This window comes from Rattus norvegicus, chromosome 14 (assembly GCF_021556685.1).
Source record: "Rattus norvegicus strain SHRSP/BbbUtx chromosome 14, alternate assembly SHRSP_T2T, whole genome shotgun sequence".
Lineage (NCBI taxonomy): Eukaryota > Metazoa > Chordata > Mammalia > Rodentia > Muridae > Rattus > Rattus norvegicus.
The window spans coordinates 51,042,650-51,067,365 of record NC_141547.1 but is presented as its reverse complement, the minus strand read 5'-3'; the positions used below and the strand labels follow the sequence as shown (position 1 = coordinate 51,067,365).

Here is a 24,716-nt window from a genome sequence, read left to right as displayed (position 1 = left end):
ATAAATATAAGTATTGATTTAAAAAGCAAAATTCATTAACCTGGTGCTAGAGAATAAGAAAACAAGTTAGGAAATATTGTATATTAATTATTTAACTAAATTAACTAATTAATTTAATTAATATATATTAATGTGTATATTTAATGCACACATACATATATATCAGACAAAAAGGGTAATTTGGGTTTTGTTTTTACAGAAACATTGAATTTCCAACAGTTTTTCACTTTCTTCTGCCTTCGTTACATGTTTTCTATATTGAAGTCAATTTCAGCAACATGTATATGTTGTGCAGAGGATGATTTCATTAAGATCTCAATAAACTGAAATAGTATGTTAAATTATGCAGAGAATGAGAAACCTTGGGACACAAACTTCTTCTTAAATGAGATGTCTTTAACAAAGTCCTCCCCTTGCAACTTGGGGGAACCCTAGGAAGAGGAAGAAGAGAATATAAGAACTAGAAGGGTTGGAGAACATCAAGAGAAGAAGGCCCCGTAAATCTACATGAGTAAAGCTCATATGAGCTTGTAGAGACTCAAGTAGCATGCACATTGTGTGTATGGGTCTGCACTATTCTTAATGAATATAATATGGCTTCCAGTTTAGTGTTTTTATGGATCTCCTGAGTGTGTAACTGAGTGCTTCTTTATTCAAGTCCTTTCCTGTGGTCTCTTTTCCTTCTGTTGGCTTGTTTTACACTTGATCTTAGCCAAAAGGCTGAGAAGCGATTTTGGCTTAAAACAAAATTTATTAAAATTTATTAAAACAATAAGTTTTGATGTGATAATTTTTGTTTGACGTTATTGTATTTAATTTTATTATATTTTTAAAAAGAAAATATGAGTAGAAACATAGATATTGGGGTAAAAGTTAACAAGTAAACTTTTACTTATATCTTCTGGGAGAGTGAAAATCAGTTTTCTCCAATAGAGTGACACTGGATATGTCAACAATTCCAGGACAAGCCTTATGTTCAGGAATGGTTGACTAATACATAATTAGACTACACTGTTTGTTTGTGTGATCATTTATTTGGTGTTTTGGTTTTTCCCCTCTTTTCTGATATTGTTTAGTGGTTTCTTGTTTTGGGAAAGTTTTGTTGTATAGAGTGTTTGTTTCTCTTTAAAGAAAGAACTTAAAGTTGGGTCGGTAGGGAGAGGTAGAGGATCTGGAGAAACTTGTGGGAGAGAGAGAATCTGACAGATTGATTTCAAAAATGAAAAAATAATTAAAATGTTATATTATAGGGATAAGTATTCTGAACTAAAGATCAGAGACTTGGTTTTTAAGAAAATTTAAAATTCACTTTATAAAATGAGTTTTGAACATTTTTTTTCTTTTTAAAAGATGGAATAGATTTGTTTTTCATCCAATATATTCTGATTATAGTTTAACCACTTCAACTCCTACCAGGTCCTCCCCACCTCCATTTTGATCTAAATCCACTCTTTTCTGGTTTGTTATTATTAGAATACAAAAAGGCATTTAGAAATATAAAATAAGATAAAAACAAAAATGATCCAGAAGAGTACAAAATTAACAGAAAAAACAAGACCAAAGAGAAAGCACAAGAAACAAACATATAGACACACAAGTTTGTAAACAGAAACTCCATAAAAATAAAATTGAAAACTGTAGCATATAAGTAAAAGATCTATAGGAAAAAGGTAAAGAATTATGAGACAAAAGAAGCATACACAAAACAAAGAAACAAAAAACAAACAAACAAACAAAAAAAAAAACCCAAAAAACAAAGCCCTCCAAATACCATTGCACACATTTTTTGTTGCCCATCCACTACTGGGCATTGGGTTAGTCCTTAAGTGCAGCTTATTTACCCAGCAAGATTTGTTTTCCCTCACATGCAGTAATCAACTGAATATAACTTCTGGATTAGGTATGGGTGCTATGTCCACTTCCCCTTTCAACACTCAGGTTTGGCTTAGATCTATGCAGGCCCTATGCAGGTTGCAGCAGTCTCTGTAAGTTCATATGTGCATTAGCCCTGCTGTATCTACAAGGCCTTCTTTCCTTGTTGCCTTGCACTCCCACAGGCTATTATAATTTTCCACAGAAATCGCTAAGCTTTGAGCAGAGAGAATTGATGAATATACCCTATTTAGAAATGAGTGTTCCCAAGATTTCTCACTCTGCACATTATCCAATTGTGACTCTCTGAATTTATTCCCACCTACCAAAGGAGGACATTTCTATAATAATGATGACTTAGTGAGACATTGATCTGTGAGTATAGCAGACATTATATTGTTATGTTCCTCTATCAGAAAAATAACATTTGGTTTTCTCTTAGGTTTCTGGCTTATATAGTCTCAGGTTCTCATGCATCTGATCAGTGTCCTGCATGAATCCCATCTCACGGGAGGGGCCTTAAATCCAGTTCACTAGCTTTTGTGCCACTTTTTCATCAGTCTATCTTGCAGGCAGGTTTTCATTGCAAATACCAGGTTTGTGTTGGGAATGTGTTTACCTTTCTCCTCTAGTAGCACACAAAATGCATTCTAGGGCCATGAACACTAGCTAATAGAGATGAAGGCTGTGGATAGGCAGAAGGCTGACTTCTCTGTGTTAGATGAGGTGTGTAGGTGTTATCTTCAGCAATAGGGTTTACCATTAGTTTTTGGAGAGCAAGCAATAGCCTTGACAGTAGCCTGGGTTGTTGGAGGTTTCCATGAAGTCCCTATTGCCAACAACTCAACTATATATAACCCATTGCCTGGAAATGGGGTTTTATTAAGTGGTGAGAGATGTCTCATTGGAGCTTTTTCTCCATAATTATTGGATGATTGTGTTTTGATTCTTTTAATTCATATATACTTTTCATTTTATTCATTTTCTATAAAACTCCTTCAGTGCCCTTTAGTTTTAGCTATGCCTTTTTGTAAAACATACTTTAATAAGGGCTCTTACATGCTTCAACCTCCTTTGTAGCCTACTGATTGAAGGTAGGGAAGAAAAAATGATTAATAGGGCATAAGGTGATGTGAACCTGTTTAGAAGTAGTGTTTGGGGAGATACAAATCATTGTCAGGATATCTGCAGTCCAGTCCAAAATATCAAACATGAATCAGTAGTTCCAGTTCAGTCCAATTGGCAAACACCGAGCATGAATCTGTAGCAGTGGCTCAATCCAAAAGGAACTGCCAGGCTCTGCCTAGTTGGCACAAATCTGTGGAAGTGGCAAGAAGCAGCTGAAATACAAGAAATTCTTTGCTACATATCTATCTATAAAGTCATTTCAAGAGAAGATCAGCAAAGACCAATGAAATGTTGCAAGGCAAACCAATGCAAGGGCATCCTCTCTGTCTGTTATATTTATATTCTTTCTAAACATCAAATGTTGTCTTAAGTGTACACTACAGCACCATACTCTTTCTCTAAACAGCATCCAGAAAAAACACTTCATGTCTGTTCTCAAGGAAATATCCTTACACATTGGATTCAGAAAAATATCATTACATAAGACACTTTCCAGAAATACATCACGTGACACAACCGAGTCTCCAAAGAATCCAGAAATTTTCTCTTAATGCCTCCTCTATCCCCTCCTACATGCCCCTTTCCCTACCCTTCCCATTTAATTCTAGTATTTCAGGTCTTCCCTCATCTAACCATTCATTCAAACTTATACCTAGCCTTTATTGTTACACAGATTGTAGTCTGCTTATTGAAGATTTAACTATATCTACATATAAGAAAATGCATATCATATTTGTCTTTTTGAGTCTGTATTGCCTGCTTCAGAATCATTTTTCTAGTTCCATCTATTTGAATTTCATCATGTGAATTTCATGATTTCATTTTTGTTTGTTGTTTGTTTTAAAAGTTGAGTAATAACCATTGTACAAATGTAGTTTCTTTATCAATTGATAGACAAGTAGCATCTTTCCAATATCTGACTATTGTGAATAGAGTAGCAATGAGCATTGTTGAATAACTGTCTCTGTAAAAGGATGAGTTTTCTTTTGGGTATTCGCCTACTAGGGGTCTAGCTGAATCTGGTTAGCTCTATTCCCAACTTCATTGCAACTGCACCACCAATTTCCATTGTGGATGTAGAAGCTTGCATTCCCACCAGCAATGGTTTAATATCCCACTTACCCTACATTCTTGCCAGCAAGAACTGCCATTCGTTTTATTGACTTTGACTGTTCTGATTGGAAGAAGTTTGAACCAGCTGAGGCAACTGGAAAAGACACTTCAACCTGTCAAGCTGCCTGAAGGCTATGCAGTGCATTCCAGGTTCTCAGCATTGTGAATTGTCTCTCAAGCTGTGGTAGGGTTTGGTGATGCAGTTATCTTTGAGCTATTCTGCTTTTGTAACTTGTTCTTCATATTTCTGTCTGTAATCCCAGTAGAATGCACCTGTTTACCAAGTTGAACATTGATGCCATCTATACTTTGTTCTTTCATGTGTTTCCTATCTGGGGTGAATAGTCATGGGCATTGCATCTCCTCAGAAAATGATCAGCCATACACATGCGAAGGAAATATCAGAATGTCAGAGAACAAGGTGATTGAGGATGTTTGAATCTGGAAAGGCACAGAGAAAGTGACATGGTATGAAAAGAAACTTGAAGATGGGAAAGCACCAGGTGTATTTCAAGAACATATAATGAATCCCTTTTTGAGGCTTGAATGAAAGACTTGGAAACTTTACATTGAAATAAAGTGAGGAGCGATTATGAAGGGATTTGGATTCCATATTTAGATCGTCTGAGTATCTAATCAGGAAGATGTGATGGATTTTATGACATAGAAAACATGCGTAAGTAACTATCAAACTAGAGAAACAGTATACAGTATATAGTAAACAAATAAATCCCTGGTGTCTAGTTTGTGACTAAACTTAATTTTATAAGGATTTTATAGAAATTTAATTTTATAGCAATAATTAATAACAAGCAATTGGTAAAATTTTGTTTGTAGTATCATTGTAATAGACAATGAAAATGAATTCATGATATGAAATACTATCAGTAAATCAAACAGCTACTTAAATAAGACATGAACAAGATGACAATGCTAATAAGAAGAGAACAAAGATAAAGAGGGTTGGAGTCAACAAGACTTCTGAGTATAGGTGGAGTCAGAGAAAGAAGTACACTGGGAGATAAAGGAAGATGTAGAAAGGGGCTTTGGACAAGGACAAGCATAATGGATTGTCTTATGATCACTGCAGTATTTTATTAACTTACTTAGGAGGTGTTATTTAGAATCGAATTTATCTCTATTCTTAATATTAGCCCATTGGAACTTTTTTCCCTTAAGGAGCTATGATCAGTGCCCTTGTCTACCCCAGGCTAGCTTCTATATAACTAAGAGCATTGTCTTTCTCTAAAACCAATGACTTTAATCATTCTTGCTAAGACTATTCTTATTGTCAAAACTATAATGAAATTAATTCCTCAGAAATAACAATATTCCTTTTTTCAATTTCAAACCACAGTAAAGTAATGAGGGAGCAAGAGTAAAATCTACTGAACAGAAAAGCTTAGGCTTAAAAATAACAAATCAAGCTAAGCAGAAGTAAGGATTCAATGTACTTCCACATTAGTAGCACATTGCTTTCGTTTCTGAGCTTAATTGCTCAGTCTATCTACTTTTGAGGTCTACCTTGATTTGAGAACAAAAAAAAAAAATAAAAGAAAACCAAGAACATTCTGGACACTGTTGATGTTTTGTTCCCTAAAGAGCTTACTTGACTAGTAGTTTCTTTCTGGCCTTGAGGTCTCTCCATGTGGTAGTACTTCCTTTCATTGTAAATGTGCAACATTTCCTCCTAGGCAGTCAGGAAGTTCTATGCTGATTATAGACTTCTCAGAGTATCCATATCACAGCAAGAGCAGGATATTAGCTCATGTTGGTGTCTTTTAATGACTTTATTTAAAAATCCTGTGTGTGCTGGTATATACATACATGTGCAACAAAACTCAGAAAATAAAGTACATAAAATAAATTTTATGGGCATTTCTCCCATAATTTTATGCCCTGATGTGATGGTACTATTTCTTCATGTGGGAAACATTTAAAGCAAATAAAATAACATATACATTCATCTTCAAATAAATACTTCTAAGTACATTTCTATAAGTCGATGACAAAAACTGGCTGCAATACTATTGCTGCCTCCCTAATGAGTACCAGCTAGCTATGTTTTATGTTCAGTGACTATTTCTTTTTCATTATTTTTTGACTAATAAAAGACAGGATCCTAGTAGAATCTAATCAGAGCATCTGACTTCTGCCACTGTCTTTTGAATCCAGCCCATGCCACCCCTTCCGGAAGGGACTCAGCAATTTTACTCTTTCATTTTTTTAATTGAAAATAGATTCTTCCTTATGCAATATACTGAGTACAGGTTCCCCTCCTCCACTTTTCCCAGCTCTCTCATATCTTGCCTCTCTTCTGAATCTATTTCCCTTCCATGTCCCTCAAGGATCTCCACATCAAACCAGATACACTCAAACTAATAGAAGAAAAGATGGGGAAGAATCTCGAACAGATGGTCACTGGAGAAAATTCCCTGAACAATACACCAATGCCTTATGCTCTAAGATCAAGAATCGACAAATGGGATCTCATAAAACTGTAAAGCTTCTGTAAGGCAAAGGACACTGTTGTTAGGACAAAACGGCAACCAGCAGATTGGGAAAAGATCTTTACCAATCCTACAACTGATAGAGGGCTTATATCCAAAATATACAAAGAACTTACAAAGTTAGACTTCAGGGAGACAAATAACCGTATTAAAAAATGGGGTTCACAAAGACTATACATGGACTGACCCTGGGCTCCAACCTCATAGGTAGCAATGAATAGCCTAGTAAGAGCACCAGTGGAAGAGGAAGCCCTTGGTCCTGCCAAGACTGAACCCCCAGTGAACACGATTGTTTTGGTGGAGGGCCATAATGTGAGGAAGAATGGAGAGGGGAGCACCTATATAGATGGGGAGGGGGAGGGGTTAGGGGGATATTGGCCCTGAAACCAGGAAAGGGAATAACAATCAAAATGTAAATAAAAATACTCAAGTTAATAAAGATAAAAAAAATAGGGTTCAGAGGTAAACAAAGAATTCACAGCTGAGGAATGTTGAATGGCTGAAAAACACCTAAAGAAATGTTCAACATCTTTAGTCATAAGGGAAAGGCAAATCAACACCACCCTGAGATTCCACCTCACACCAGACAGAATGGTTAAGATCAAGAACTCCAGTGACAGCAGATGCTGGCGAGGATGTGGAGAAAGAGGAACACTCCTCCATTGTTGGTGGGATTGCAGACTGGTACAACCATTCTGGAAATTAGTCTGGAGGTTCCACAGAAAATTGGACATTGAACTACCTGAAGACCCAGCTATACCTCTCTTGGGCATATACCCAAAAAATGCCCCAACATATAACACTACGTTCATAGCAGCCTTATTTATAATAGCCAGAAGCTGGAAAGAACCCAGATGCCCTTCCACAGAGGAATGAATACAGAAAATGTGGTACATCTACACAAAGGAATACTGCTCAGCTATCAAAAACAATGACTTTATGAAATTCATAGGCAAATGGACGAAACTGGAAAATATCATCCTGAGTGAGGTAACCCAATCACAGAAAAACACACATGGTATGCACTCATTGATAAGTGGCTATTAGCCCAAATGCTTGAATTACCCTAGATGCACAGAACACATGAAACTCAAGAAGGATGACCAAATGTGAATGCTTCACTCCTTCTTTAAAAGGGGAATAAGAAAACCCTTGGCAGGGAATAAGGAGGCAAAGTTTAGAACAGAGGCAGAAGGAGCACCCATTCAGAGCCTGCCCCACATGTGGCCCATACATATACAGCCACCCAATTAGATAAGATGGAAGAAGCAAAGAAGTGCAGGCTGACACGAACTGGATGTAGATCTCTCCTGAGAGACACACCCAGAATATGGCAAATGCATAGGTGAATGCCAGTAGCAAACACCTGAACTGGGAATGGAACCCCTGTTGAAGGAATCAGAGAAAGGACTGAAAGAGCTTCAAGGGGCTTGTGACCCCACACGAACAACAATGCCAACCAACCAGAGCTTCCAGTGACTATACACGGACTGACCCTGGGCTCCAACTTCATAGGTAGCAATGAATAGCCTAGTTAGAGCACCAGTGGAAGGGGAAGCCTTTGGTCCTGCCAAGACTGAACCCCCAGTGAACATGATTGTTGGGGGGAGGGCAGTAATGGGGGGGGAAGGATAGGGAGGGGAACACCCATATAGAAGTGGAGGGGGAGGGCTTAGGGGGATGTTGGCCTGGAGACTGGGAAAGGGAATAACAATTGAAATGTAAATAAAAAATACCTAAGTTAATAGAGATGTAAAAAAAACCCAAAAACCAAAAAACAAACAAACAAAAAAAGCAAAAACAACAACAACAACAACAACAACAACAACAACAAAGAACAGACATCCAAGAGATAACAACACAACAAGACAAAACAAGATATAATAAGACAAGGTAAAGGTCATCATATTGAGGCTGTGTTAGGCAACCCAATAAGAGAAATAGTCTCAAGAGCAGGAAAGAGCCTCAGGAACAAACCCACTCCCACTGTTAGGAATCTTATAAAACTAACAGCTATAACATATGCATAGAGTTTTAATCTGTCCTCAAGCCCACTGTGGAAGTATATGTATCATTTCTGTTTCCCAGTTGGAACTCAAGAAGAGTTCAAGTAGATGTTGTACCTCAGTAGTACAATGTTACCGGAGCCAAGGCAGCTAGGAGAACGTTCTTTTATCTTTATCATCTCTGCCTATGCCTGTATAAGCCAAACCTTTGTGTGCTTCCTGCCTGTCACTTCTACCAAAATGGCAAGTTGTCTCTTTTGTCCCAGTGGGGTGTTTGACAATTCTAGAGCCCTCTGGGATGCTTGGATGAATGCTTTTAATGAAAGTCAGCTTTGGAATAGAGTCATAGATGAGAGTTAATCTCTTCACCTGAAGATTCTCAGCTCCTACACAGAAACAACCTTCCATATTCATATTGGTTTTTAAGGCTTAGTCAGTCATGAACATGCTGGTGACTTTTTTTTTTTTTTTTTGGTTCTATTCAGGTAGTGACTCAGTTCATACATCTACTGAGCAGACACTATAGCCATCTCTTAAACAGGCTAGATCGGACCTTCTTTGATTTAGAAGAGAAGATAGAGTTATCTTGATGACTCTCATGCCATTGAATTTTTCTTTTGAGCTTAAAAGACACAATTGCTGTCCATACTTCTTTACACTGAACAGTGTCATTTCCGGAAATAAAAAGAATGTTTATTTTACCCATTGCTTGACCTCAACCTTTGGAATTACTGATAGTGTTTTCACTTACTTCTCAAGTTAATATATAAATTATCTTTAATTAAAAAACAAATCTACATAGGAAGTCAGTTGTTCTCTTTTTAGGTTTTTTTTTTTTTTTTTTTTTTTTTTTTTTCTGATCTTGTGGCTGGTGTTAATGTCTCCAACACTTGCAAAACTCCGTTCTTTGCTGCCAATTGCTCTCAGGTTCAGAAATCTTGGCTAGCAACGGAATTTAGCAGTGCTGTTTTGTTTTAATTGCAATTATTTTTAGAGTTTCTTTTTGTTTATATAAGCGAACTTTCTTTTAAATAGGCAAGAAGTAGTAATTAAAAACACAATAATTGCTGCTAATATTTTGAACATGCCATTGTACACTGTGCAATGCTTTAAAGGTACATGATATAATTCAATGACTCCTTTCAATGTCACAGGAAAACAGGTATTATTATTCCTGCTTGCTAAGTGAGGAAAGAGGAAAAGAGGGAATACTTCACTTAAGGTCATAAGTGATGAGTACTTGCTGGGAGTTGGGCTTCTTTGTTCCATCTAATACTGCCCTAAAGTCCAGGGAAACAAGGCTGGCATATATGAATGGTGGATGCAGTGTAGGATGTACGGTTTAGATCACTGACTGCTCTTCCAAAGGGCTTGAGTTCAACAATTGAGCAACCACCTGGTGACTCACTACTATTTGTAATGGGATCCGATGCCCTCTTCTGGTGTGTCTGAAGAGTCATATTCATTTTATATGCAAAAAGTATGGGATCTGATTTTCTAGCTTGATACTAGCTTGAATGGTATGTTTACCGTTTCAAATGTGCATTTTGGGCAAAAATGTTTTTCTTTCTTTATATGTGTTCTCTTCATTCGTAAAATATGTATAACTAGGGCATGAGATACACACAAAATTCTGCTGCATAGATTACAGTATTTAACTTCTTAGACTAACTTTTAGTACATGGTTACTAATCAAAATTATTGACTAATATTATGGTCAGGGAATATTATTATCTCCTAAATTGGAGTTTTAAAGAGACCGAGGTTTTGCAGTATTATAACCATGTTTTCTTGGAAAGAAATTTGATTCCAGCCTCAGTCCATACAACACTCTTTGATGGAGAGGCAGATTCTATTGTACTATGGCTCAGTGTTTAGGAACATTTGCTGCTTAGTAAAATGGAACATATTTTAGGTCCCAGAGCCCATATAGGTGGGTTCACAGATGCCTGCAACTCCTAACTCCATGACAGCTGTCACCAAAGTCTCAAAGAGCATCTGAACATGTTTGTGTGCATACATTCTCACAAGCACACACACAAACACAAGCATACACATAAGCTAAATTAAAAATATAAATAAATTGACATTTATATTTCAGGTTTCAAGAGTCTAACATATAGTTGATATATCCAAATTGATTTTGGGTGAAGTGTTACAGCATAGTACACTTAAACATATACTTTTTCTTAATGGAAGTTTTATATTATTTCATAGAATTTCTATGAAAACTATGCTACAAAATAAGTATTCAGATTCAGTGAACATGCTGTACTAAGTATTATGATACGCCACAGTAAACATACTTTATCATTCTTGTATCATTGCTATCAGATAGTGTTTTTGTTTGATTGATTTTAATTTGGGCTGTTAGCCCTGTAACTCTACCTTGGTGTTAGAACACAAAGAAATAGTAAGGGAAATCTTTGTAGATTTGTAGGAAATTGGAAAGTTAGTACAGATATAAACCTTCTTTGATTTTCCTTGAGTCACAACATTCATGAATGCAATATACTGTGAAAGCCAGGAAGGTGACATCATACATGTCTATGTGTAGCTTTGTGCCATCTAATAGCTCAATGAATTATACTTCATACCACAGGTCTAGTTCATTACAACAAAGACATCTTTATACTAATGTCTTCTTGATGCTTACCTATCACCAATCACTAAAAATATTTTCCATTTTGAAAAAATATTTTGTCATTTCAAGAATATGATCTAAGAGAAACAAGGATGTGCAGTTAGCAAAGTACTCTATAGTATTATTATTTAAAAGCTGTGCATGTTTTAATTTTATCCCTTTTTCATCCTTCAATCATTTTTATTTATATTTTAGTAAACACTATTTTCATAATTTCAATCTGGTTTTTACTTGTTTAAGAACAATTTGTTCATTTATAGTTTGGGTCACTACAAACGAAATTGCAATGAACTTCTGTGATCAAGTCTTTTAAAAAAGACATTGAAGAAGATCTCAGAACATGGAAAGATCTCCAATGCTCATGGATTGGCAGGATTAATATAAAAAAAATGATCATTTTACCAAAGGCGATCTATAGATTCAGTATAATCCCCATCAAAATTCCAATCTAATTCTTCATAGAGTTAGACAGAACAATTTACAAATTCATCTGGATTAACAAAAAAACCAAGATAGCTAAAACTATCCTTAGCAATAAAAGGACTTTCAGGGGAATCACTATCCCTGAACTCAAGGAGTATTATAGAGCAATAGTGATAAAAACTGTGCGGTATTAGTACAGAGAGAGGCAGATACACCAGTGGAATAGAATTGAAGACCCAGTAATGAACCCACATACCTATGGTCACTTGATTTTTGACAAAGGAGCCAAAACCATCCAATGGAAAAAAGATAGCATATTCAGCAAATGGTGCTGGTTCAACTGGAGGTCAGCATGTAAAACACTGCAGATCGATCCATTCTTATCACCCTGTACAAAGCTTAAATCCAAATGGATTAAGAATCTCCACATCAAACCAGATACACTCAAACTAATAGAAGAAAAGGTGGGGAAGAATCTCAAACACATGGGCACTGAAAAAAATTTCCTGAACAAAACACCAATGGCTTATGCTCTAAGATCAAGAATCGACAAATAAGATCTCATAAAGCTACAAAGCTTCTGTAAGGCAAAGGACACTGTGGTTAGTACAAAATGGCAACCAACAGATGGGAAAAGATCTTTACCAATCCTACAACTGATAGAGGGTTTATATCCAAAATATACAAAGAACTCAAGAAGTTAGACTGCAGGGAGATAAATAACCCTATTAAAAATGGAGTTCAGGAGACCGGAAAAACAGTTCTCTGCACCCAAATCCCGGGGCAGGGAGAGCTAAACCTTCAGAGAGGCAGACATGCCTGGGAAACCAGAAGAAACTACACTCTGCCCACATCTCTGACGCCAGAGGAAAACACCAAACACCATCTGGAACCATGGTGCACAGAAGCTCCCGGAAAGGGCTGCACAGATCTTCCTGGTTGCTGACCCACCGAGAGCTCATAAGCAACACCCCACGAGAAAAATTGAGACCACAGGTAAGACAAACTTTTCTGTTCCAAGCAACTTGACTGGTGGCCTCAGGACACACAGAGGCAACATTCTTCTAGGACCGGACACTTCCGGTTTTTAGCTGGAGTCCCAATGTCGCGCTCCCTGCCTCCAGCTCACTGCGCCCAACAACTGTGGGAGAGAGAGCTCATTGCCCAGACAGGTGGGCACTCCTGAGACTACAGAGCAGAAGAGACCACCAACACTGCCCACCCCTGCCCACATCCCAGGCCCAAGAGGAAACTATATATGGCCTCTGGGTTCCCTTGGATAAGGGCACAGGAGCAGCCAATCCACTGCGTCTGAGAAACCACCGGAACCTGAAGGGACAGACCAGATAAAAAGTTCTCTGCACCCAAATCCCGTGGGAGGGAGAGCTAAACCTTCAGAGAGGCAGACACGCCTGGGAAACCAGAAGAGATTGCACTCTGCCCACATTTCTGACGCCAGAGGAAAACACCGAATGCCATCTGGAACCCTGGTGCACAGAAGCTCCCGGATAGGGCAGTGCAGATCTTCCTGGTTGCTGCCCCCGAGGAGAGCTCATAAGCAACACCCCACGAGAAAACTTGAGCCTCGGGAAAACAGGTAAGACAAACCTTCCTGCTCCAAGTGACCTGCCTGGTGAACTCAAGACACAGGCCCACAGGAACAGCTGAAGACCTGTAGAGAGGAAAAACTAAACGCCCCAAAGCAGAACACTCTGTCCCCATAACTGGCTGAAAGAAAACAGGGAAACAGGTGTACAGCACTCCTGACACACAGGGTTATAGGACAGTCTACCCACTGTCAGAAATAGCAGAACAATGTAACACTAGAGATAATCTGATGGCAAGAGGCAAGCACAGGAACCCAAGCAACAGAAACCAGGATTACAGGGCATCATCGGAGCCCAATTCTCCCACCAAAGCAAACACAGAATATTCAAACACACCAGAAAAGCAAGATCTAGTTTCAAAACCATATATGATCATGATGCTGGAGGACTTCCAGAAAAACATGAAGAACTCCCCTAGAGAAACACAGGAAAACATCAATAAACAAGTAGAAGCCTACAGAGAGGAATCACAGAAATCCCTGAAAGAATTCCAGGAAAACATAAATAAACAAGTAGAAGCCTATAGAGAGGAATCACAAAAATCCCTGAAAGAATTCCAGGAAAACACAATCAAACAATTGAAGGAATTAAAAATGGAAATAGAAGCAATCAAGAAAGAACACATGGAAACAACCCTGGACATAGAAAACCAAAGGAAGAGACAAGGAGCCGTGGACACAAGCATCACCAACAGAATACAAGAGACAGAAGAGAGAATCTCAGGAGCAGAAGATTCCATAGAAATCTTCGAGTCAACTGGCAAAGATGATGTAAAGCAGAAGAAGCTACTGGTCGAAAACATACAGGAAATCCAGGACTCAATGAGAAGATCAAACCTAAGGATAATAGGTATAGAAGAGAGTGAAGACACCCAGCTCAAAGGACCAGTAAATATCTTCAACAAAATCATAGAAGAAAACTTCCCTAACCTAAAAAAAGAGATACTCATAGGCATACAAGAAGCGTACAGAACTCCAAATAGATTGGACCAGAAGAGAAACACCTCCCGACACATAATAGTCAAAATACCAAATGCACAAAATAAAGAAAGAATATTAAAAGCAGTAAGGGAAAAAGGTCAAGTAACATCTAAAGGCAGACGTATCAGAATCACACCAGACTTTTTGCCAGAGACTATGAAAGCCAGAAGATCCTGGACAGATGTCATACAGACCCTAAGAGAACACAAATGCCAGCCCAGGGTACTGTATCCTGCAAAACACTCAATTAACATAGATGGAGAAACCAAGATATTCCATGGCAAAAGCAAATTTACACAATATCTTTCTCCAAATCCAGCCCTACAAAGGATAATAAATGGTAAAACCCAACATAAGGAGGCAAGCTACACCCTAGAAAAAGCAAGAAACTAATCGTCTTGGCAACAAAACAAAGAGAAGAAAAGCACACAAACATAACCTCACACCCAAATATGAATATAACAGGAAGCAATAATCACTATTCCTTAATATCTCTCAACATCAATGGCCTCAACTCCCCAATAAAAAGACATAGATTAACAAACTGGATACGCAATGAGGACCCTGCATTCTGCTGCCTATAGGAAACACACCTCAGAGACAAAGACAGACACTACCTCAGAGTGAAAGGCTGGAAAACAACTTTCCAAGCAAATGGTCGGAAGAAGCAAGCTGGAGTAGCCATTCTAATATCAAATAAAATCAATTTTCAACTAAACGTCATCAAAAAGATAAGGAAGGACACTTCATATTCATCAAAGGAAAAATCCACCAAGATGAACTCTCAATCCTAAATATCTATGCCCCAAATAAAAGGGCACGTATGTACGTTAAAGAAACCTTACTAAAGCTCAAAACACACATTGCACCTCACACAGTAATAGTAGGAGATTTCAACACCCCATTCTCATCAATGGACAGATCATGGAAAAAGAAATTAAACAGAGACAGAGACAGACTAAGAGAAGTCATGAGCCAAATGGACTTAACAGATATTTATAGAACATTCTATCCTAAAGCAAAAGGATGTACATTCTTCTCAGCTCCTCATGGTACTTTCTCCAAAATTGAACATGCAATTGGTCAAAAAACAGGCCTCAACAGGTACAGAAAGATAGAAAAAATCCCATGCGTGCTATCAGACCACCACGGCCTAAAGCTGGTCTTCAATAACTATAAGGGAAGAACGACCACATGTACGTGGAAGTTGAACAATGCTCTACTCAACGATAACCTAGTCAAGGAAGAAATAAAAAGAAATTAAAGACTTCTTAGAATTTAATGAAAATGAAGGTACATCATACCCAAACTTATTGGACACAATGAAAGCTGTGCTAAGAGGAAAGCTCATAGCTCTGAGTGCCTGCAGAAAGAAACAGGATATGTCAGCAGCTTGACAGCACACCTAAAAGCTCTAGAACAAGAAGAAGCAAATACACCAGGAAGAGTAGAAGACAGAAAATAATCAAACTCAGAGGTAAAATCAGCCAAGTAGAAACAAAAAGGACCGTAGAAAGAAATCAACAGAACCAAAAGTTGGTTCTTTGAGAAAATCAACAAGGTAGATAAGCCCTTAGCAAGACTAACGAGAGGACACAGAGAGTGTGTCCAAATAAACAAAATCAGAAATGAAAGGGAGACATAACTACAGATTCAGAGGAAATTCAAGAAATCATCAGATCTTACTATAAAAGCCTATATTCACCAAAACATGAAAACCTGCAGGAAATGGACAATTTCCTAAACAGATACCAGGTACCAAAGTTAAATCAGGAACAGATAAACCAGTTAAGCAACCCCTAACTCCTAAGGAAATAGAAGAAGTCATTAAAGGTCTCCCAACCAAAAAGAGCCAGGTCCAGATGGGTTTAGTGCAGAATACTATCAGACCTTCCTAGAAGACCTCATACCAATACTATCCAAACTATTCCACAAAATTGAAATAGATGGAGCACTACCGAATTCCTTCTATGAAGCCACAATTACCCTTATACCTAAACCACACAAAGACCCAACAAAGAAAGAGAACGTGAGACCAAATTCCCTTATGAATATCAACGCAAAAATACTCAATAAAATTCTGGCAAACCGAATCCAAGAGCACATCAAAACAATCATCCACCATGATCAAGTAGGCTTCATCCCAGGCATGCAGGGATGGTTTAATATATGGAAAACCATCAACGTGATCCATTATATAAACAAACTGAAAGAACAAAACCACATGATCATTTCATTAGATGCTGAGAAAGCATTTCACAAAATTCTACACCTCTTCATGATAAAAGTCCTGGAAAGCATAGGAATTCAAGGCCCATACCTAAACATAGTAAAACCCATATACAGCAAACCAGTTGCTAACATTAAACTAAATGGAGAAAAACTTGAAGCAATCCCACTAAAATCAGGGACTGAACAAGGCTGCCCACTCTCTCCCTTCTTACTCAATATAGTTCTTAAACTTCTAGCTAGAGCAATCAGACAACAAAAGGAAATCAAGGTAATACAGATTGGTAAAGAAGAAGTCAAAATATCACTATTTGCAGATGATATGATAGTATAATTAAGTGATCCCAAAAGTTCCACCAGAGAACTACTAAAGCTGATAAACAACTTCAGCAAAGTGACTGGGTATAAAATTAACTCAAATAAATCAGTAGCCTTCCTCTACACAAAAGAGAAACAAGCCGAGAAAGAAATTAGGGAAAAGACACCCTTCATATAGACCCAAACAATATAAAGTACCTCAGTGTGACTTTAACCAAGCAAGTAAAAGATCTGTACAATAAGAACTTCAAGACTCTGAAGAAAGAAATTGAAGAAGACCTCAGAAGATGGAAAGATCTCCCATGCTCATGGATTGGCAGGATTAATATAGTAAAAGTGGCCATTTTACCAAAAGCGATCTACAGATTCAGTGCAATCCCCATCAAAATACCAATCCAATTCTTCAAAGAGTTAGACAGTACAATTTGCAAATTCATCTGGAATAACAAAAAACCCAGGATAGCTAAAACTATTCTCAACAATATAAGGACTTCATGGGGAATCACTATCCCTGGACTCAAGCAATATTACAGAGCAATAGTGATAAAAACTGCATGGTATTGGTACAGAGACAGTCAGAAAGACCGATGGAACAGAATTGAAGACCCAGACATGAACCCACACACCTATGGGCAGTTGATTTTTGACAAAGGATCCAAAACCATCCAATGGAAAAAAGATAGCATTTTCAGCAAATGGTGCTGGTTCAACTGGAGGTCAACGTGTAGAAGAATGCAAATCGATCCATTTTTATCACCCTGTACAAAGCTTAAGTCCAAGTGGATCAAGGACCTCCACATCAAACCAGATACACTCAAACTAATAGAAGGAAAAGCGGGGAAGCAACTCGAACACATGGACACTGGAGAAAATTTCCTGAACAAAACACCAATGGCTTATGCTCTAAGATCAAGAACCGACAAATGGGATCTCATAAAACTGCAAAGCTTCTGTAAGGCAAATGACACTGTGGTTAGGACAAAATGGCAACAAACAGATTGGGAAAAGATCTTTACCAATCCTACAACAGGTAGAGGGCTTATATCCAAAATATACAAAGAACTCAAGAAGTTAGACTGCAGGGAGACAAAGAACCCTATTAAAAATGGGGTTCAGATCTAAACAAAGAATTCACAGCTGAGGAATGCTGAATGGCTGAGAAGCACAGAAAGAAATGTTCAAGATGGATGAAGCAAAGAAGTGCAGGTTGACAGGAACCGGATGTAGATCTCTCTTGAGAGACACACCCAGAATACAGCAAATATATAGGCGAATGCCAGCAGCAATCAACTGATCTGAGATCAGGACCCCTGTTGAAGGAATCAGAGAAAGGTCTGGAAGAGCTTGAAGGGGCTCGAGACCTCATATGAACCACAATGCCAACCAAAAGAGTTTCTACAGACCCTCTAGGTAAGGACTCTTGGCTTTGTCTTTTCCATATTACATTTTAGTGTTTTATAGTTTATGTATGTCTGAGTCTTTTTATATAACAGAAAATAGGGAGTGGCACTATTATTGCTTAAAATTCTACCAATGCATTTTTAGGGGAATTGATGTATTTATAACCCAAAGTATCATTTGCAAATGTACATATTATTAAACTTACAATGAGACTTTCATAATGTGAACTTTAGAAAGCATTTTGCTCAGACGGCAAGACATTTCTCAAGTTGGCAAATGCACTATAGTTTTGCACTACTACAAAACTGTACAACTCCAACTCTGACTGTCAGTTGTCAGTATCTAAGTATTGTTAGTGAAGGCCAACTTTAGATGTTTGTAGATGTGAAATTGAGGTTGTATTCCTTTGAAACAAAAGAGCAGATTCCATAGTGCAATGCTTGGCACTTTGGACTCTGAAAACAGAGGGAATATATTTGGTTATGTTTTTTTATTATTAGTTAGGTTGCATATAAACAAATATGTAGCTATCTAACAAAGATGCAAATTTTCAGATAGGATTTGACACTTTTATTGTATTTTAGCTTTAAAATATGTTATTTGATAATGTTAAATCTATTAATCTTGTAACTTACACTCTTCAAAAACATCAGATTATTCTCCACACTTTCTCATGGCAACCATGAATGGAACAGAGTCCTGATTAGCAATCCCTATGGGTTAATGCAGAAAATGCAGGCACTTCTGGACTGCATTAAGTAGAGGATAGAAGTAAATTTCAGTATTGTATACTTTACCAAGAAAGTGCTTTTTAAAGGAGAGCAAGTGTAGTTTACATAAGTGAAGTAGGTAAAATCTCAGAGAATTAACTTTAAAGAATTTGATGTTCAACGAAAAGCATAACAGCTGCTGCCTTCAATGACCATCGGGTTGTACAAGAGTCAACTAACTCTTCATCCTGATGTGTGTTAGGAAAGTCCAGGTACCACCAAACCTCAAATGGAAGAATGATTATAGACAGCATTAGACTTGACTTGTTGATCTGTCCCTGGACAAAGTCTGGAAGATTGATGGATACATTCCAAAGATCTGAGTGGGGTCATCCAGAGAACCCCAGGCTTCTGTGCACAGGACTAATGCAAACAAAGCATTTCTCATTTTTATTATTAAGAAAATAAAACATGAGATGATGTTTACAGTGAGGGAATATAAATGAGAATTCTAATTCTGCCAAACTCAGTAAGAAGATAGCCCATTGTAGTGTAAGTCTTCCAACACTGTGACAAAATAACTGAGGAAATCAATTTAAAAGTTCAGGAAGGATTCTGAAGAAGTGAAGTGACTCAGTGGTAAAAAAAAAAAAAATTTGTTGCTCACGCAAAGGACTTTGGTTTGACTTCCAACACACACATTACGGTAACTCCAGTTACAGAGAATCTTTTTACTTCTGTGGGCACTATGTGTACATAGTATTTATACATACATACAAGCAAAACACTAGAATACATAATACAAAATAAACACATCTAAAATACTTAAAATAAGGAAAATTTATTTTGGCTCAGTTTTGTCATGACTTTCTGGCAGTAGAATATAACATGGTGAGAGGAATTGGCAATATATCCCTTCAGGAAAAAGACAGAGAACATGGAAGACCTCAAAATAATAGTGCCCCCCAACAAGAAAGGCCCAAAGACCTAACATTTTCTCATCAGGCTCCACATCCTAAATGTTCTACAACCTCCAAACAGCATTAGAGTCATGGACATTTTGGGGGACATTATTTAAGAATGAGTAATAGTGAGTCAACAAAGCTGGAAAAGAGAAGAAATATGGAGATCTGAAAAGTTGGGACAGTTAGGCACAACGTTTGTGAAATAGTCTTTGAGAAATTTAAATAATACTCAGTGTTTTAGCTGACTCAGTCAAACGACCACATTAAAACACATAGAGGCAAACAAATAGAATGAAAACTGAGCAGCTGGAAAGAAGGAAAGGCCAAAGCTGATGGCTTTAATTTTACAAATATTATACCTCAGTTGTCTTTTCTATAGCTATACAGATAAATATATCTCGTACAAAGAGATGAATATTTCAGATCTGAGAAAAACAAAACTAAAGATGAAATTATAATAGATGTTACATGTGTTACATACAGAATAGAAGTAAGCAAGCAAGAATATGTAAATTCACTGAGGGAGACAGAAGAAATGGGCAAATTTGGGTTGGCAAAATGGTCCAGAGATAGGAGTTCAACCCCTGGGCTCCATAGTGGAAGAGAATTGGTACCCTATCAAATTACCTTCTGACCTAGACATACACACTATGGCATATGTACAACCATACTCTTACTTATACATCATATACACACATATGAGAAAGAGACAGAAAGAGAGAGAGAGAGACAGAGAGACAGAGAGACAGAGAGACAGAGAGAGACAGAGAGACAGAGATATTAAATAAAAATCATATTGTAGGCATTCATGATTCACCAAAGAATGATACCTCAGACTCAAATAGTATGCAAACATAAAAGGTGTCTTATTCTGCAGAAGTCCAGCAAGCTGGGGACTCCTATTATCAAGATAGAGAGACAACTAAGTGAGTTTGCAGGCCCTCATTTAAAGGACCTTAGGAGATCACAGGGTAGGTGACCTTTATTTTACTCCATTTCTAAGGACATTCCATTACTGGGGCATGGGGATTAGAAACTGTTGCTGAGAAAGTATCTGAGGAAGTCTGGAAACTGCTGCTGATCCATTTTCCTTGCCTCAGTCCAGGTGTCAGGGCTTCTTCTGAGGGCAGGACTTGCCTGGACTTACACAGTTCTTGTAAAGAGAGATTTAGACCTCATCTCTTGAACTGTCAATCTGAAGCCTGTCATGGAGTCAGTCTAGCCTTAATGTTTAGACGAAGAATAGTTTCTTTAAAAATTTCAGGAGATCTGACACAGAAAGCCTCCACTAAGTCATACTGAGGAGATGAGTTAGCAAAGGGAAGACAGAAGAAAACAAAACCATGAAATACAACTCCTACCAATAATGAAAACAATGACAGGATCCATGTGTGTCAGAGAAGATGTAGACTAAGAACCAGTAGCTGTAACCAAAATGCCTCTAGAAGAGTTTCAGTAATTGCTTAACTAGAATGTTAAACAGAGCCCCAAAGCAAAGACGCAATAGTGTATTTTTTCAAGGAAAATCAAAGAAAATAATTATAAAGGAAGTGAACACTGGAGCTTGACATATAATAATCAAAGTCAGTAAAGGTCTCAGAATTTTTTGGAAAAGAATAGAAACAAAAGAAGGTAAGGAGACTTGGGACAGGTGTCATGGGACACTGCATTGCAGAGGGAATGTAGTCCAACACACTGAAGATTAGGGATGGAAAGCAAATTACTTCTAAGTGTAAAGGCAGTGTCAAGAAGTACGTAAACAGCTTTGAGCAAAGTAGGAAAGTAAACATTGACTGACTGAAAGAGAATGGGTGAAGTTGTGACTTAAAGGAAAAAGAAAGGATTCTCCAGTCATTGGTGTAGACAATTTTAAATTGAATTTAAAAAAGAAGAGATTTCTCCATGCACTTGCCACTACTTCAGATAGTATGCATGACAGAAAGTAGCATAGCTAGTTGCATTCCACACATTTTTTCATGAATTCATGGGAAGCCCAGGATTTAAATTGGACAACTAGAATCCATGAAGCTGAAGAGGAAGCACATTTTTGGTTGGTTCTAAGATCATCATGGATATAGAAACCTGAGCCTTTAAGATTTACTGGTGCTGAGGCAGGCAGAACTCTGCAGGGACATGTGACAATGGGGGATAGCTACTAGAGATGGATCTGTATGTAATATCACTAGGAGCAGAGGAATTGGAGCCATGGAAGTGTGGGATGTCGGAGAAAATAGTGATGTTGAGAAGTTTAGACTACAGAGGAGGAATCAGTCTGGTTGACTAAGGACAAGATTTTCCAGACTATGGATGGATGTAGTTCAGTGACCGAATGGTTGTCTACAGAGTGGTAAAGTGACTTCTGACTAGGGATCAGTCTCTGTCCTTGATTCTCAGCAAGGTAAAGAAAGAAAAGAAACAAACAAACAATAAAGGAAATAAGGGGAATGAAGAAAGAATAGGATAGGATAGGATGGGATAGGATAGGATAGGATAGGATAGGATAGGATAGGATAGGATAGGATAGGATAGGATAGGATAGGATAGGATAGAAAAAAAGAAAATGTGCGGAGTGTTTCCAACCTATTTGAGAAACATGAAACAGGTCAATGAGGTGGTGGAAGGTGGAATGAATGTTCACCAGCAAGTCTCCTGCTGATTTCTGGAGAAGGATAAACGATATTAAGAGAGGAAGAACTATGAGGTACAATGGATATCAAAATGAGCGCGTTACCTGATGCTAGGATAACACTTTGGAAAACCAGCAAGGATGTGTCAGACCCTTTTCCTAAGTAATCCTCATAAGAAACTGGCTCCAAAGTGCTGTTTATGAAAGCTGTACATGTGGGAGTGATCACAAAACGGGAAAAGTAGTCTGTGATGAAAGAGAGTAGGACAAAGGGACTTCATCAGAATGATGGTCTGAATCACACACTCGAAACAGTGACTATAGGAAAATGGAATCAGAAGTATAAGAGATGGCCAGGGGTTTCCCAGGCTTGTTGGGGGCTATGTTGAGCATACTGCCCATGATCAACGTGCTTGGAGATCTAACTGGTACTGAGATCAGTCAAAAGGTTAGTGTAAAGGACTTCTGTAGAATGTGCGCTGGGTACCTTGGGTATCTGTGAATATTTGTGTGGTTATATTCCTGCGAAAATTAACTAGCTTATGTATTTATCTACTGCATTAGTGTTGACAAAGAGAAATATCTTTTTTGTACCTACACAATATCCTGGAACACGGTGCCATTCAAGAGCAGCCAAGACTCCAACATGAGCTGATTAAAAATATCAAGTGCCCTTTTAATTTAGCATCACATTGTGTGGATGGGGCATAAAATCATGTTATGAAGCCCTTCTGGTTCTTAAGGACATTCACGTAACTAAGCCTCTGCAGACACTAGGACCCTCAGATGATCTTTGGTCTTGGCAGAGTTTCAGCAGCCTATGGGTGGTCTTGTATCTTTCTTTCTCAGAGGTTAAACCTGAGAGCAGGCAGCTTTTATGTGATGAGCTGGTGAGGAGTGTTAGATCAGCACATGCCTAAGCAAGAGTCCTAACTTTACTGTAATTATCTAATGATACATGTGCCCTGACAGAGGCCCTATGGGATAACTTGCTCCACTGGCTAGCTGACTAACTCTCTGAATAAGGTGCTGAGGTCCTCACAGCATCCCTCCTGCTGCGCCAGAGCACAGTCTAGCTCATCAAACTCAAGCATCCTGATGATCTGACTGAGCAGATCTAAGAACTCCTTTGCTTCTGGAAAAGATCACTCCTGACTTTCACTGACAAAATTCGTCTCCTGGCTCGCCATCTCCGCAAGATGGGCTGGGGCCATCTTGCAGAAGAGCTCAAATTCAAATGGGAACATAAGGTGTTCACAGAACCACAGCCCTGGTTTGATGCGGCTGCTGAATAAAGGTGTGTTCATGCTTCCTTTACCCTTAAAAGGAGCTCATGGATGCCAACGATCAAGTGAGACTGTTTCCCAGTTACTGAGTAAGATTGAAGTGAATCTATTTGATAGACTTGCTGGTGGGAAATCGATGAAAACAAAAGAGAAGCTTGTAGCAGAAAGTTTAGCGACACTGCTTTGATGCCAGCGGCCTCTCAGAGTCCTATAGATTCATGAGTGAAACACACACACACACACACACACACACACACACACACACACACACACACACACACACACACACCAGTTAATTTTAAATGCCTTGACTAGCTCAAAGACTGGGCAGTTCTAATCCTCATCGTGGCTAGCACCATTTTCCTCAGTAATCCTGGTTTACAGCCCTGTAATTCTCTATTTTATCTTTATTGTCCTGGCTCTGACTAGGCGGCTCCCTAGTGTTTGCTGCCCAAGATGCTTCTGGGCACATTTCTTCTCATCTACATTTTGGGTGATTTTTCCTTCTGCAGTTCTAAATCTGATCCATCTTCCTCTGAATCATGGTAATTTGACTCTTCTTCATTCCAGTTCATTGCCCATGCAAATCCAAAGGTCCTGCCTCAGTCTATAGGCCCAACCATTGGCCGCTGGCTCTTTATTGATCAATCAAAACCCAGTTGGAGAAAATGACATTCAGTTTTTGAACATGCAGATTCCTGATTTGGGGGCTGGATTAATTCAAAGCATTAGAACCAATACCGAACAGTAGCTTAATCAGTCAAATGAAAACACCTCTGGGTGTCAGCACCATCAAAAATTGCTGATGTATTTTCTGGAGCCAATAGCACTATCGGTTCAACTAAGCTTAATGGCATTTGCAATATAATTTGTTCAATTTACATTTCCATAGCTAAGG

General features: G+C 38.1%; 1 protein-coding gene across 1 annotated transcript in view; it reads left to right on the top strand.

Moving 5' to 3' along the window:
- Dthd1 (death domain containing 1) overlaps positions 1 to 23,827 on the top strand; it is a 103,175-nt gene extending 79,348 nt beyond the window's left edge. The window contains 3 exon segments of the mRNA XM_087584546.1: positions 2,976 to 2,994; positions 18,206 to 18,240; positions 23,505 to 23,827. Coding sequence (XP_087440672.1) covers positions 2,976 to 2,994; positions 18,206 to 18,240; positions 23,505 to 23,827 — 377 coding nt within the window.
- Positions 23,828 to 24,716: the final 889 nt, after the last annotated feature.